General features: G+C 48.9%; 1 protein-coding gene across 3 annotated transcripts in view; it reads left to right on the forward strand.

Moving 5' to 3' along the window:
* MEGF11 (multiple EGF like domains 11) overlaps nucleotides 1-16555 on the forward strand; it is a 766818-nt gene that overhangs the window by 451211 nt on the left and 299052 nt on the right. For all 3 annotated transcript variants that reach the window (XM_040342265.1, XM_040342267.1, XM_040342266.1), the window contains exon 8: nucleotides 2249-2385. In XM_040342265.1, the coding sequence (XP_040198199.1) occupies nucleotides 2249-2385 (137 nt within the window). The remainder of the gene's footprint in view (nucleotides 1-2248; nucleotides 2386-16555) is intronic.

The raw sequence follows: 16555 nt of genomic DNA on the forward strand, positions 1-16555 counted from the left end.
ATGACTAGCATAAGGCTCTTACGCCAGTCATATCGTAGGCTGCATTCTTACGATGGCCGCCAGGGGGCGTTCCCGTAGTGGTCAGCGTATAGTATGCAAATTGCATACTAACGCCGATTCACAACCCTACTCGAGCCCTGCGTACGCAGTTTACGTTGTTTGCGTACATCGGTTTTTGCGTAAGGCTGCTATTAGCTATTAGCAGGGGCAGCCAATGCTACGTATACCTGTCGTTCCCGCGTCGCGTTTTGGAAAAATTACGTCGTTTGCGTAAGTGAATCGTGAATGGCGATGGACGCCATTCACGTTCACTTTGAAGCAAATAACGTCCTTGCGACGTCATTTACCGCAATGCACGTCGGGAAAGTTTCCAGACGGAGCATGCGCACTACGTTCGGCGCGGGAACGCGCCTAATTTAAATGATCCACGCCCCCTATGGGATCATTTAAATTGCGCGCTCTTACGCCTGGCATTTTTCAGGAGCGCCCACGCAATTTACGGAGCTACTGCTTTGTGAATGAAGCGTAGCGCAAGTAATTTACGGAGGCGCAGTGGCAAAACGGTGCGCTGCGCCTCCGTAAGAACTGCGCAAATGTACCTGAATCTACCCCACTATATATACCTGTATATACAGTTGCGCTCATAAGTTTACATACCCTGGCAGAATTTATGATTTCTTGACCATTTTTCAGAGAATATAAATGATAACACAAAAACTTTTCTCTCACTCATGATTAGCGTTTGGCTGAAGCCATTTATTATAAATCACCTGTGTTTACTCTTTTTATATCATAATGACAACAGAAACTACCGAAATGACCCCAATCAAAAGTTTACATACCCCGGTGATTTTGGCCTGATAACATGCACACAAGTTGACACAAAGTGGTTTGAATGGCTATTAAAGGTAACCATCCTCACCCAGGGCCGCTGATAGAAATCATGGGGCCCCGTACAGCCTACCTGATAGGGTCCCCTTTAGCCCCACCCCTGGTCCCTCCTTCAGCCCCTCTCCTGGCCCCTCCTCAGACCCTGCCTTGAAACAAAGTCAATATGGCCAGTGCCATATTGTGCTGCGACAGTGCCATCCATGCCATATTGTGCTGCAACAGTGCCATCCATGCCATATTGTGCTGCGACAGTGCCACCCATGCCATATTGTGCTGCGACAGTGCCACCCATGCCATATTGTGCTGCAGACAGTGCCACCCATGCCAGCAATGGCATAATGCCATTGGCAGCATGGGTGGCACTGTCTCTGCAGGCAGCACATGCATTAGTGTCATGGACAGTGCCACAATGCCGCCAATGTCATAATGTAAAGATGCTTTAGACAGGTATCTGCACCCCCCTCCCCCCTGAAAGGTGTCAAATGTGACACCGGAGGGGGGGAGGGTTCCGATCAGCGGGACTTCCGCTTAAATGCAGCCTCTCCAGCTCCCATCAATGCAGCCTCACCAGTGCCCATCAATGCAGCCTCACAAGCGCCCTTTAATGCAGCCTCATCAGCGCCCATCAAATGCAGCCTCATCAACGCCCATCAAATGCAGCCTCACCAGTGCCCATCAAATGCAGCCTCACAAACGCCCATTAATGCAGCCTCATCAGCGCCCATCAAATGCAGCCTCTCCAGTGCCCATCAATGCAGCCTCACCAGCACCTATCAATGCAGCCTACCAGTTCCCATCAATGAATGTTTGCTTGCTTAAATTCATTTGGGAGTTGGGACACAGACACCGTCGTCCTCCGCCACCGCTGCGCCTCTGAGGCCCCGTACACACGACAGAGTTTCTCGGCAGAATTCACCGAGAAACTCGGTCAAAACCCGGATTCTGCGTCTGCGTCGTCTGTACAGTTTTGGCTCGATGGAGCCGCCGAGGAGCTCGACGAGAAAATAGAGAACATGTTCTCTATTTTCTCGTTGTTCTATGGGAGAAGGCGGCCCGCCGAGCTCCTCGGCGGCTTCATCCCAGAACTCGACGAGGAACTCGACGCGCCAAGCACGTCGAGTTCCTCGGCCGTGTGTACGGGGCCTCACACTATGTGCGAACAGGGCGGCGACTGCCTGCTGATGCTGTGACTTAGTTGCTTGCTGCAGAAAGCAAGCAACAGTATTTTTCTATCATGAGAAATATCTTTTGATACAAAACATTTTGAATTATTAATACGTTTTTTTCCCCCCATGATGGATTTGTTGTCTTCCTGCTGTTATGTGAATTTGTTTTGTCTTTTCCTTCTGTACTACAGGGTTCCGTCTGCGCCCTGCCGTGCACTTCGGGAAGGTACGGGGTCAACTGCAGCCAGGAGTGTCAGTGTCACAACGGTGGACAGTGCGATCCCGCCACTGGAAGGTGTCAGTGTGCCGCTGGATACACCGGAGAGAGGTAACCCCCCCCCCCCAACACCTCACAGTGCTGATTTTATTGCTGCCGCCATAGACTAGAGATGAGTGGAACAATTTGCATGCACTAAGGCAGCGATCTCCAACCTTCTCCGCACCAGGGACTGATTTCATGGCAGACAATTGTGTTTGATGGCCGTGTCGGGGTATGTGATGTTCACTGAGTCTGTCCTCAGCCCCCCCTTTACACCACAGTGCCCCCCTTTTACACCACAGTCCCCCCTTTTTTTATCAGTGTCCTAAGTTCCCCTTAACATCACAGCCCCCTTTACAGTGCAGTCCCCTTTACATTACAGTGCAGCCCCCTTTTCATCACAGTGCCCCCCCTTTTCATCACAGTGCCCCCCCTTTTAGTCACAGTGCCCCCCTTTTCATCACAGTGCCCCCCCTTTTCATCACAGTGCCCCCTTTACATGACAGTGCCCCCCTTTTCATCACAGTGCCCCCTTTACATCACAGTGCCCCTCTTTTCATCACAGTGCCCCCTTTATATCACAGTGCCCCCCCTTTTCATCACAGTGCCCCCTTTATATCACAGTGCCCCCCTTTTCATCACAGTGCCCCCTTTTCATCACAGTGCCCCCTTTACATCACAGTGCCCCCTTTTCATCACAGTGCCCCTTTTCAACACAGTGCCCCACCTTTTCATCACAGTGCCCCCCCTTTTAGTCACAGTGCCCCCTTTTCATCACAGTGCCCCCCTTTTCATCACAGTGCCCCCTCCTTTTCATCACAGTGCCCTCCTTTTCATCACAGTGCCCCCTTTACATCACAGTGCCCCCCTATTCATCACAGTGCCCCCCTTTTCATCACAGTGCCCCCTCCTTTTCATCACAGTGCCCTCCTTTTCATCACAGTGCCCCCTTTACATCACAGTGCCCCCATTTTCATCACAGTGCCCCCCTTTACATTATTGTAACGGGGACTGCTCTGTAAAAGGGAGGCACTGTGATGTAAAGGGGGCACTGTGATGTAAAGAGGCCTGTACTGTAATGAGGGCTGTACTGTGTACAGTGCCCCCTTTACATCACAGTCCCCTTTACATCACAGTGCTCCCCCTTTTCATCACAGTGCCCCCCTTTTCATCACAGTCCCCCCCCCCTTTACATTATTGTAACGGGGACTGCTCTGTAAAAGGGAGGAACTGTGATGTAAAGGGGGCACTGTGATGTAACGGGGACTGCACTGAAATGTAAAGGGGTCTGCAATGTAAAGGGAGGCACTGAGATGTAAAGGGGGCTGTACTGTAATGAGGGCTGTACTGTGTACAGTGCCCCCTTTACAGTGTAGTCCCCTTTACATTACAGTGCCACCCTTTTCATCACAGTGCCTCCCCTTTATTGTAACAGGGACTGCTCTGTAAAAAGGGGGGCACTGTGATGTAAAGGGGGGGCACTGTGATGTAAAGGGGACTGTCAAGTACACTCTGAATAGTGATCTGGACACGGCTTGCTCTTTACTTCAGAGGCCAAAACTAGTGAGAAAAAAACGTGACTGTTAGATGTTTGGGATCCCAGCGCATGGTGACCATGAGTGTCTGACGGGATGGAAGTTACATCTTCCAGACTTTGTTTATTCAGGCTGGGGGGGGGTTTCAAGTTTTTCAGTTGAAGTAATAATGCCGCATCACCATTCGCCCCCCCCCCGCAGTATAACCCGAGCCGTACGCCTCTAACCGGAGTATTAGTCAGTAGTAATGCCCAAGGCTCGTATTATGAGATTTGCTACAAAAATAACATAAGCCATGCAAGACTCTTCCATCTCCTGCCACATCCAAGAGTCCGCAATATCCGCCGCAATATTAGACTCATAACTCTGGAGGCTCTGCACCGGGGGGTGGGGAGGTGCTGGGGGGACGGACACACCGGGGTACTGGTACTTCTGGGATGGATTACACAACAAGACTCCTACAAAGGTTTCTTTCAGCAGAAATATAAAGTACCCATACACCAGCGCCCCCCCGCACCTCTGGTCAGGTACAGTACTGCATACACCAGCGCCCCCCCCGCACCTCTGGTCACATACAGTACTGCATACACCAGCGCCCCCGCATTTCTGGCCACATACAGTACTGCATACACCAGCGCACCCCGCACCTCTGGCCACATACAGTACTGCATACACCGCCCCCCCCCGCACCTCTGGCCACATGCAGTACTGCATACACCAGCGCCCCCGCATCTCTGGCCACATACAGTACTGCATACGCCAGCGCACCCCGAACCTCTGGTCAGGTACAGTACTGCATACACCAGCTCCCCCCACCTCTGGCCACATGCAGTACTGCATACACCGGCGTCCCCGCACCTCTGGCTACATACAGTACTGCATACACCAGCGCCCCCGCATCTCTGGCCACATACAGTACTGCATACACCGGCGTCCCCGCACCTCTGGCCACATACAGTACTGCATACACCGGCGTCCCCGCACCTCTGGCCACATACAGTACTGCATACACCAGCGCCCCCGCACCTCTGGCCACATACAGTACTGCATACACCGGCGCCCCCCGCACCTCTGGCCACATGCAGTACTGCATACACCGGCACACCCGTACCTCTGGCCACATACAGTACTGCATACACCGGTGCCCCCGCACCTCTGGCCACATACAGTACTGCATACATAGAGTACTGCATACACCGGCACCCCCGCACCTCTGTCCACATACAGTACTGCATACACCAGCGCCCCCGCACCTCTGGCCACATACAGTACTGCATACACCGGCGTCCCCACACCTCTGGCCACATACAGTACTGCATACACCAGCACCCCCGCACCTCTGGCCACATACAGTACTGCATACACCGGCGCCCCCCGCACCTCTGGCCACATACAGTACTACATACACCAGCGCCCCCACACCTCTGGCCACATACAGTACTGCATACACCAGCACCCCCACACCTTTACCTAGATCGGAGTTGCGGTGTGTCAGACTGACACGCCACACCACCGATCACCGCACCGCGGACGGGGCGGCGGCTTGTTATCCTGATCACGTCACATAACCGTCCGGTCAGGATTACACAACCACTTTCCTGACGTCATATTTTTTTTTTTTAAGGTAAATTTCCTGACGTCATATTGCTATATGGCGGGCTGCAAGTGGTTAAGGCATGCTAAATTGCGTCCATGTAAACCGGGGGGGCTAAAAGTGACGCAGTGCCGTATCGCAAAAAAAATGGCCTGGTCATAAAGAGGGGGGGATAAATCTTCCGGAGGTGAAGTGGTGAATATTGCTTTATTTACAAGGCCTGATTAAGGTTGCTTTAGTGCGTTTCAATAGCCCAATAAGAGGGAAACAAACAAGCCCGGCCATCTGCTAAGTATTTCTCTGGGCTCTGTAGTAGAAGGATCCATCACGGGGATGTTGCGTTTCTTTTTAATTAACGGATGTGAAATGTTACTCTGCTGATGTAAACGATAAGAGGCTCCGGGCTTTTAGAAGTGCTGAAGTCACAAGTGCACACTTGGAATGACGCAGAGTTCAATAAAGAAGCTCAATAAGGTATTCTGTTACAGAGAGCGGATTTCGCCCATAATTCCCGGGTTTAGATGAGATGCATCGGAGGAAGTTCATTTCTTTACTGATTAACCTTTTATTTTTGTTCATTTAAAGCAGAACTCAACTCTCCCAATCAACATGAACTATCTACAATCCTTATCCTGCTAGCATTATAAATAGATCGGAGGGTATATTCAGCGGCGGCTGGTGCTCTAAAAAATTTTTTGGGGGGGGGGGGGGGGGGGGGAGACGCAAACAAACTGAAAAATTCGGAAAAATATATAAAAAAATAAAAAATATAATGCAGCCAACTGTGCTCATCAAATACAGCCACTGTGCCCATCAAATACAGTGTCACTGTGCCCATCAAACACAGCCTCACTGTGCCCATCAAATCCAGCCTCACTGTGCCCATCATATATATGTAGCCAACTGTGCCCATCATATGCAGCCACTGTGCCCATCAAATGCAGCCTCACAGGGAGCTGCGGTGGCTCAACACGATTGCCACTGCGCTGACAAGCCATTCACCTCTGCAGCTAGGGGTTCGGATCCCGGTCTCGGCTTCATGTGAATTGAGTTTGGTGGTCTCAGCCCGGCTCCTGGTGGGTGTGCTATGCGAGGTAAGCCTGCGCTTAGTACCCCCTCCCACAAAAACCACCACACTTACACGCATTTAAAATTGGGTTAACATGCACGCACTTTGACCACGCGGTCTCTAAAAAGAGAGGCGAAGGACTAACGGGGCTGGTTGAGCGGGCTAGATCCTCTCACTCCCTTATAGGGAGTCCCTCTGCCCCGTTGGGCTTCAAAGCGGAGCAGGTAGGGCGGGCTGTGTGGGAGGACCCCCTCACACACCCACCATTGCCACCCGTGGCATGGAGAAAGGTGGCAGAATGCCTCTGGGGGGAGGCCTGCCTACTCCCAACTCCTGCAGTCCGGCTCCTCTCTCGAGTACACGCACAAAATACACTTAAAAAAAAAATGCAGCCTCACTGTGCCCATCATATACAGCTTCACTGTGCCCATCAAATGCAGCCTCACTGTGTCCATCAAATGCAGCCTCACTGTGCCCATCGTATGCAGCCACTGTGCCCATCATATGCAGCCACTGTGCCCATCAAATACAGTGGTCTTTCTGTAAAGCGGCCGACATATAATGGCGGTGATTCGCCCATGAGAGCCAACTTACCGCAACTGCGGCAGCTGGTCTTTAAGTGGTTAAGCTTTGGTAGGCTTCTAAATCAGATCCCGCTAGTGCCAAACTGTGCCCATCTTATGCAGCCACTGTACCCCATGATATGCTATGCAGCCACCGTGCCCATCAAATGCAGCCTCACTGTGCCCATCAAATGCAGCCTCACTTTGTCCATCAAATGCAGCTTCACTGTGCCCATCAAATGCAGCCACTGTGCCCATCATATGCAGCCACTGTGCCCATCAAATACAGTGGTCTTAAAGCGGCCAATATATAATGGCGGTGATTCGCCCATGAGAGCCAACTTACCGCAACTGCGGCGGCTGGTCTTTCAGTGGTCAAGCTTTGGTAGGCTTCTAAATCAGACCCCGCTAGTGCCAAACTGGATAAAATATGTGCCTTTGACATTAAAAGCACATTACGCCTTATTTAGCACAAGACGCGTAATTACAAAGTGTGGTGGAGCAGCAGTGTTTGCCTATTGGCACCAAGTCTTCTTTGTGGAGTCCAAGTACAGATTGTATATGTACTGACGGCTTTATTAATATGAGACTGGGATTAGGTGACCAGAAGCTCACATTGGCCTACTAATGCCCTCAGACGGACCAGCCTTCCTCCCAAATGCGAGAATTACCAGATTGCCATTGGAGGCCTTAGATCTGATGACGTAGAGTGGTATGAATGGGTCCGGCCTTGCAGATGGTGAAGGTCATACAAATGTTTGTAGATTGGCACCAGTAGCAAATTTCATCTCCAGTTCTGATGCATTCAGAGGTTTGATTATTAACCACTTAAGACCCGGACCTTTAGGCAGCTAAATGCCCAGGCCAGGTTTTGCGATTCGGCACTGCGTTGCTTTAACAGACAATTTAGCGGTCGTGCGACGTGGCTCCCAAACAAAATTGGCGTCCTTTTTTTTCCTCACAAATTGAGCTTTCTTTTGGTGGTATTTGATCACCTCTGCGGTTTTAATTTTTTGCGCTATAAACAAAAATAGAGCGACAATTTTGAAAAAAATGCAATATTTTTTACTTTATGCTATAATAAATATCCCCCAAAAACATATATAAATTTTTTTTTCCCCTCAGTTTAGGCCGATACGTATTCTTCTATCTATTTTTGGAAAAAAAAAAACGCAATAAGCGTTTATAGATTGGTTTGCGCAAAATGTATAGCGTTTACAAAATAGGGGATAGTTTTATTGCATTTTTATTAATTATTTTTTTTACTACTATTGGCGGCGATCAGCGATTTTTTTTGTGACTGCGACATTACGACGTCCCGAATCGCTCCCCGAGGGAATCCGCCTGCCGCACGCAGCGGGGGGGGGGGGGGTCCCGATCGGACCCCCCACCCGCTAGAAGGCAGGGACGTATATACGCCCATCTGCCTGTCCGTGCCATTTTGCGGACGTAAATAGTCGTGCGTCGGGCGTTAAGGGGTTAAAGTTTAGTATCTCCCAACATAACAAAAACTAATAGCTAGATTCAGAGACGTTTACGCCGGCGTATCAGTAGATACGCCGTCGTAACTCTGAATCTACGCCGTCGTAAATTTAAGCGTATTCTGGAAACCAGATACGCTTAAATTAGGCTAAGATACGAGCGGCGCAAGTCTCCTACGCCGTCGTATCTTCGGGTGCATATTTACACTGACCGCTAGGTGGCGCTTCTGTTCTTTGCTGTGTCGAATATGCAAATGAGCAAGATACGCCGATTCACGAACATACGTGCGCCCGTCGCAATTAGTTACGCCGTTTACGTAAGAGATACGCCGGCGTAAAGATAAAGCTGCTCCCTAGGTGGCGCAGCCCATGCAAGGTATGGACGTCGGAACAGGCCTATCTTTTTACGTTGTTTGCGTAAGTCATACGCGAATAGGGCTGTACGTAAGTTACGTTCACGTCGTAGGCAGTGTTCGACGTATCTTAGGCATTCTATCCGACGCATGCGCACTGGGATACGTCCACGGACGGTGCATGTGCCGTTCGTTAAAAACGTCAATCACGTCAGGTCACGAATCATTTACATAAAACACGCCCCCATGTTCCTCATTTGAATTAGGCGCGCTTAGGCCGGCCCATTTACGATACGCCGCCGTAACTTAGGAGGCAAGTGCTTTGTGAATACAGCACTTGCCTCTCTGACATTCGGCGGCGTAGCGTAAATACGATACGCTACGCCGGGTCAAAATTAAGCCGCCCTACCTGAATCCAGCTATAAAACTGAGCCATTTTAATTAATGATTCTTTTTTTTTGTGAGCAAAAACAAAACACCAGGTGAACCCAAAATATTTATTTGACCACACACAACAAAAGTGTACTTAGGATGTGTCACGTGGTCCCCTCCTAAAAAGAAAGAATTCTTCCCTGACTCCCTTGGGGTGCAAGACTCCTGACGGGACAAGGCTCACTCAAGTCCACCAATGCAAAGGGCCCTTATGATCAGCTAAAGCTGAATAACGAGTACTAGGTGAGCGGCTCTCCAAAATAGAGACCCTCACCCCCAAGGTAAGGGAGGAAGGAACCTAAGGCCACACATCCTTCATGATGTGGAACAACAAGGATAGTCAGCAGATCAGCCAAAAGGTCAGGGCAACAAGCAGATAGGGATAGTCAAAAAACACACCAAAGGTCGGTATATGAAGCAGACGAGGACAGTCAAGAACAGGCCAAGGTCGGTAAACAGTAGGGATGGGCTATCTGTTCGCCCGTTTGCCGAACAGCGAACAATTTGTGGTGTTCGCGGCAAATTTCCAAAAGCCGCAGAACAACCTGTAAAAGTCTATGGGAGAAATATAAAGTGCCAATTTTAAAGGTTAATATGCAAGTTATTGTCATAAAAAGTGTTTAAGGACCCGGGTCCTGCCCCAGGGGACATGTATCAATGCAAAAAAAAGTTTTACATAGCCAGATTCAGAGAGGTTTACGCCGGCGTATCAGTAGATACGCCGTCGTAACTCTGAATCTGCGCCGTCGTACATTTAAGTGTATTCTCAAATTGGGATACACTTAAATGTAGCTAAGATACGACTGCCTGCGCCGTCGTATCTTAGCTGTCTAGTTCCGCCGGCCGCTAGGGGCGTGAACGCTGATTTACGCCTAGAATGCGTAAATCAGCGAGATACGCCTATTCACGAACGTACGCTTGCCCGTCGCAGTAAAGATACGCCGTTTACGTAAGGCGTTTTCAGGCGTAAAGTTATTCCACCAAAAAGCTGGCCTAGCCAACGTTAAATATGGACGTCGTTCCCGCGTCGAATTTTGAAAATTTTACGTCGTTTGCGTAAGTCGTCCGTGAATGGGGCTAGACGTAATTTAGGTTCACGTCGAAACCAATAAGTCCTTGCGGCGTACTTTGGAGCAATGTACACTGGGATATGTCCACAGACGGCGCATGCGCCGTTCGTTAAAAACGTCAATCATGTCAGGACAAGATTCATTAACATAAAACACGCCCCCCTGTTCCTCATTTGAATTAGGCGCGCTTAGGCCGGCACATTTACGATACGCCGCCGTAACTTAGGACGCAAATGCTTTGTGAATACAGCACCTGCCTCTCTAACTTACGGCGGCGTAGCGTAAATACGATACGCTACGCCGGCTCAAACATACGCCGCCCTACGTGAATCTAGCTAAAAAACTACAGTATTTTCAGGGGCAGTGATTTTAATAATGCTTAAAGTGAAACAATAAAAGTGAATGTCCCGGAGGAGCCGCTGATTAGATTTGGGATCGGCGTGTTTAAGTTACCTCTATACTGTGTCCAGGGGTGATGGTGGTATTGAGAGCAATGATAGAATGTCCAGGACCGTTGGTTGCGTTTTCAAATGCTTTTTTATTTTCCCGGTCAAACACGACCAACATGTAAACTTGAGGTAGACAGGATAGGTTGGTGAAGGAAGAGCAACTTCACAGTATCAGGCTATGGATAGTAAAGGCAGTCCTGCCCTTTAGCAATGGTAGTTGTATGCGTCGCCACTCCAGCCGGAGTGGGTGAAGTGCCCCTGGACAGACCTCTCTCACAGGCCTGGCAGAGCGCCACTTAAAGCTTCTGGGAAAGAAAACAAGTCTCTGCCACAGACTTGGCTTTAACCACTTAACGCCCGCCGCACGACTATTTACGTACGCAAAATGTTACGGACAGGCAAAAGGGCGTATATATACGTCCTTGCCTTTCCGCGGGTCGGGGATCCGACCGGGCCCCCCCCCCCCCCCGCTGCGTGCAGCGGGGCGGATTCCCGCGGGGAGCGATCCGAGACGACGGCGCGGCTATTCGTTTATAGCCGCCCCGTCGCGATCGCTCCCCGGAGCTGAAGAACGGGGAGAGCCGTATGTAAACACGGCTTCCCCGTGCTTCACTGTGGCGGCGCATCGATCGAGTGATCCCTTTTATAGGGAGACTCGATCGATGACGTCAGTCCTACAGCCACACCCCCCTACAGTTGTAAACACACACTAGGTGAACCCTAACTCCTACAGCGCCCCCTGTGGTTAACTCCCAAACTGCAACTGTCATTTTCACAATAAACAATGCAATTTAAATGCATTTTTTGCTGTGAAAATGATAATAGTACCAAAAATGTGTCAAAATTGTCCGAAGTGTCCGCCATAATGTCGCAGTCACGAAAAAAATCGTTGATCACCGCCAATAGTAGTAAAAAAAAAAAAATTAATAAAAATGCAAAAAAACTATCCCCTATTTTGTAAACGCTATACATTTTGCGCAAACCAATCGATAAACACTTATTGCGATTTTTTTTTACCAAAAATAGGTAGAAGAATACGTATCGGCCTAAACTGAGGAAAAAAAATGTATATATGTTTTTGGGGGATATTTATTATAGCAAAAAGTAAAAAATATTGCATTTTTTTCAAAATTGTCGCTCTATTTTTGTTTATAGCGCAAAAAATAAAAACCGCAGAGGTGATCAAATACCACCAAAAGAAAGCTCTATTTGTGGGAAAAAAAGGACGCCAATTTTGTTTGGGAGCCACGTCGCACGACCGCGCAATTGTCTGTTAAAGCGACGCAGTGCCGAATCGCAAAACCTGCCCTGGGCATTTAGCAACAAAATGGTCCGGGGCTTAAGTGATTAAACAGGCCTAGTGCTTGGAAGTTAGGACGGTAGAGCAAATCCTCCCAGTATGTCTTTGGGGTCACCGACTGACAGCTTGAATGTGACCTGTCAGTGTCCGGTCACCCAGATCCCCGGTGGTTGGTTCAAGCCCTGTTGGATCACCTGCCTCCGGGTTCTCCTCAGACCGATCCCCCACCGAACAGCACCCAGCTTGTGATCTTCTCAATAGAAGCGGAGACCCAGTAAGTCACTGGGGCCCCTTTGCAGCATACGTTGCTCCGGGCTATGAGAGCCCAGAGTCGGGAACTCCGCGTAGCACGCGACCCCGGCCAGGTAGGCCATAGTGGTGGGGCCTGTGACGTGCGCACACCCTAAAGGTGGGTGCCGCACCTGGAACCAGGAACCCGCGAAGAACCCCGAACAACGGCCTCCGCCACAGAAATACCCCTCCCCAGCATGCCCCGCGAGGGAAAACTCCTCCAATTGGCTGCTGGGAAGAAGCGGCTCCGCCTGGACCCCTCTGACGCCACCTGCCGCTCAGAGATGAGACTGCATCTCTGGGACACAGACTGACCCACAGGACAGATCCAAAATCTTGATGTTAAATCAAAGAATGAGAGCAACATAACTCTCTCATTCTCCCACTAAATTTTAGCATAGCACCTGTATGGAAGTACACAGGCGCTACATGAAATATTCCTTTAAATTTCGTACCTGAGGGGGGGGGGGGTGTATAGTATGCCTGTAAAGTGGCGCATGTTTCCCGTGCTTAGAAAAGTCCCTGCACAAAATGACATTACTAAAGGAAAAAAAGTCATTTAAAACTGATCACAGCTATAATGAATTGTCGGCCCCGGCAACACAGATAAAAGTCATTGAAAAAAGGTGTCTGTCTCTATCACAAGCGAGGGACATAGAGTGTTCAGTTTGCTTATATCAGGTGACTGACTGATCTTCGTACGCCTTCGGATCTAAGATGCAATACTTTGGCGTCCGCTGGGTGGCGTTCCCTTCGTTTTCCGCGGCGAGTATGCAAATGAGCTATTTCCGACAATCCACGAACGTACGAGCGGCCGGCGCATTCCTTTACGGCGTCTCTAGTCACCTTTTTCCGGCGTATAGGTAAAGCTGAGATTTTGCGGCGTATAGATAGACTCGCCATGTTAAGTATGGCCGTCGTTCCCGCGTTTATTTTGAATATTTTAATTTTTTTTTGCGTAAGTCGTCCGTGAATCAGGATGGACGTAAATCACGTCTAAGTTAAAAAAAATTACGTCGTTGCGACGTCATTTAGCGCAATGCACGGCGGGAAATTTAGAAACGGAGCATGCGCAGTTCATTCGGCGCGGGGACGCACTTCATTTAAAAGAAACACGCCCCCTAATCGCCCATTTGAATTCCGCCGCCAGAGATACACTACGCCTCCATAACTTACGGCGCAAATTCTTTGGGGATTTCGAACCGGCCAAAAGTAAGTTACAGCGGCGTAGCGTATCTCACATACGCTGCGCCCATCTATTTCTATGTGGATCTGCCCCATAACCTGTAAAAGGGTTTTAAATCATTGCCTATGGAGATTTTTAAGTACTGTAGTTGGTTGCCATTCCACAGGCATATGGAATTGTAAAATATTTATATATAAAGGCGTCTGCTCACCACTGATTGGAGACAATAAAGCTGCCATCCTTTATAGTGAAAAATGATATAGACATTAAATCAAAAAAGGATTCGGCGCTAATACAACCATAATAGCATTACATTAAAAAGTGTTATATAAATCAAATAAAAAGTCCATAGACAGGCATGATATATCCCACATCATATAATATTATCTTCTATGTTCTGGTAGGGGATCCCCCCCCCCCTAAAAAAAAAAACCACCAAGAGCCCCCACCGCAGTGAGAAATGCGCACTCAGCGATACTTCAGTGACCTCTAAATAAATAAAGGTCAATAAGCACTTTGGGATATTAGATGGCTCATCCAAATGAAGCACAACCTCTTCATTGGATCTTCCAAAAATCTCGGCGTGCGTTCCACCAACCGGAAATTCGGGCCGGGGGCGCGACGCCAGAACAGACCCAGAAGTGACGACACCCGCGGAGCCTTGGGATTTTGTAATTTTTATTTTTCAAATATAAATTTTTGATTGTTTTTTTTTAGACAGGATAAAAAACGATACAGTTCAGTGGAAATCAAAACAGGACACTTACATAGGCGATTGCCTTGAGAGCGATTCGGCACTGCGTCGCTTTAACTGACAATTGCGCGGTCGTGCGACGTGGCTCCCAAACAAATTTGGCATCCTTTTTTTCCCCACAAATAGAGCTTTATTTTGGTGGTATTTGATCACCTCTGCGATTTTTATTTTTTGCGCTATAAACAAAAATAGAGCGTCAATTTTGAAAAAAATGCAATATTTTTTACTTTTTGCTATAATAAATATCCCCCAAAAATATATATATAAAAAAATGTTTTCCTCAGTTTAGGCCGATACGTATTCTTCTACCTATTTTTGGTAAAAAAAAAATCGCAATAAGCGTTTATCTATTGGTTTGTGCAAAATGTATAGCGTTTACAAAATAGGGGATAGTTTTATTATTATTTTTTTTTTACTACTAATGGCGGCGATCAGCGATTTTTTTTGTGACTGCGACATTATGGCGGACCCTTCGGACAATTTTGACACATTTTTGGGACCATTGACATTTTCAGAGCAAAAAATGCATTTAAATTGCATTGTTTATTGTGAAAATGACAGTTGCAGTTTGGGAGTTAACCACAGGGGGCGCTGTAGGAGTTAGGGTACACCTAGTGTGTGTTTACAACTGTAGGGGGGTGTGGCTGTAGGTCTGATGTCATCGATTGTGTCTCCCCTATAAAGGGGATCACTCGATCGATGCAGCCGCCACAGTGAAGCACGGGGAAGCTGTGTTTACATACGGCTCTCCCCGTTCTTCAGCTCCAGGGAGTGATCGCGAGGGGGCGGCTAGAAACGAATAGCTGCGCCGTCGTCCCGGATCGCTCCCCACGGGTTACCGACCGCCGCATGTACCGGGGGGGGGGGGTCCCGATCGGAAACCCCCGACCCACGGAAAGGCGGGGACGTACATGTACGCCCATCTGCCTGTACGTGCCATTCTGTGGACGTATATGTACATGCGGGGGGCGTTAACCAGTTAACAAGCGTTTATTGATTCGTTTGCGCAAAATTCGTTTGCACATTTTTATTAATAATTTCTTTTTTCTAGTAATGGCAGCGATCAGCAATTTTTATCGTGACTGCAACATTATGGCGGACACATCGGACATTTTTGACCCATTTTTGGGACCATTGTCATTTTCACAGCGAAAAGTGCTATAAAAATGCACTGATTACTGTGAAAATGACACTGGCAGTGAAGGGGATCACCAGGAGAGGGAGCGCTGTAGGGGGTTAAGTGTGTACTAAGGGAGTGTTCTTACTGTGTAAGGGGGCGTGGCCGTGCGTGTGACGTCACTGATCGTCGTTCCCTAACACAGGGAACAGACGATCAGTGACGATCAGTGACAGCCACACTAGGTAAAACAGGGGAAGGTTTGTTTACACTTACCTGTCCCCGTTCTTCTCTGTGACCCGATCGCGGGAAAGGGGAGGCGATCGGATCCGCTGTTCCCACGCGAACCGTTGAATTGATAAGGTCAAAAATGGCAGCGGATTTGGACCATTCATGGTGATGGGAATATCTGAAGCCTCGTACACACGATCGGTCCATCCGATGAGAATGGTCTGAAGGACCGTTGTCCTAGGTTAACCGATGAAGCTGACTGATGGTCCGTCGCGCCCACACACCATCAGTTAAATAACCGATCGGGTCAGAACGCGGTGACGTAAAACACAACGACGTGCTGAAAAAAACGAAGTTCAATGCTTCCAAGCATGCGTCGACTTGATTCTGAGCATGCGCGGGTTTTTAACCGATGGTTGTGCCTACTAACGATCGGTTTTGACCTATCGTTTAGGAATCCATCGGTTAAATTTAAAGCAAGTTGGCTTTTTTTTAACCGATGGTTAAATAACCTATGGGGCCCACACACGATCGGTTTTGACCGATGAAAACGGTCCATCAGACCATTGTCCTCTGGTTAACCTATCGTGTGTACGAGGCCCGACAGCTACAGAGGACGATGGAAGTTGTATATACAGAGCCTTGAAAAAGTATTCATACCCCAATGACTCAACTCAGCGACTTAACCGCTTGAGGACCGGCGCACGACTAAATACGCCGGCAGAATGGCACGGCTGGGCACAAGGGCGTCCATGTACGTCCCCTTTAAGATCCCAGCCGGGGGTCGCGAGCGCGCCGCCGGCTGAGATCTTAA

Source organism: Rana temporaria, chromosome 3 (assembly GCF_905171775.1).
Source record: "Rana temporaria chromosome 3, aRanTem1.1, whole genome shotgun sequence".
NCBI lineage: Eukaryota > Metazoa > Chordata > Amphibia > Anura > Ranidae > Rana > Rana temporaria.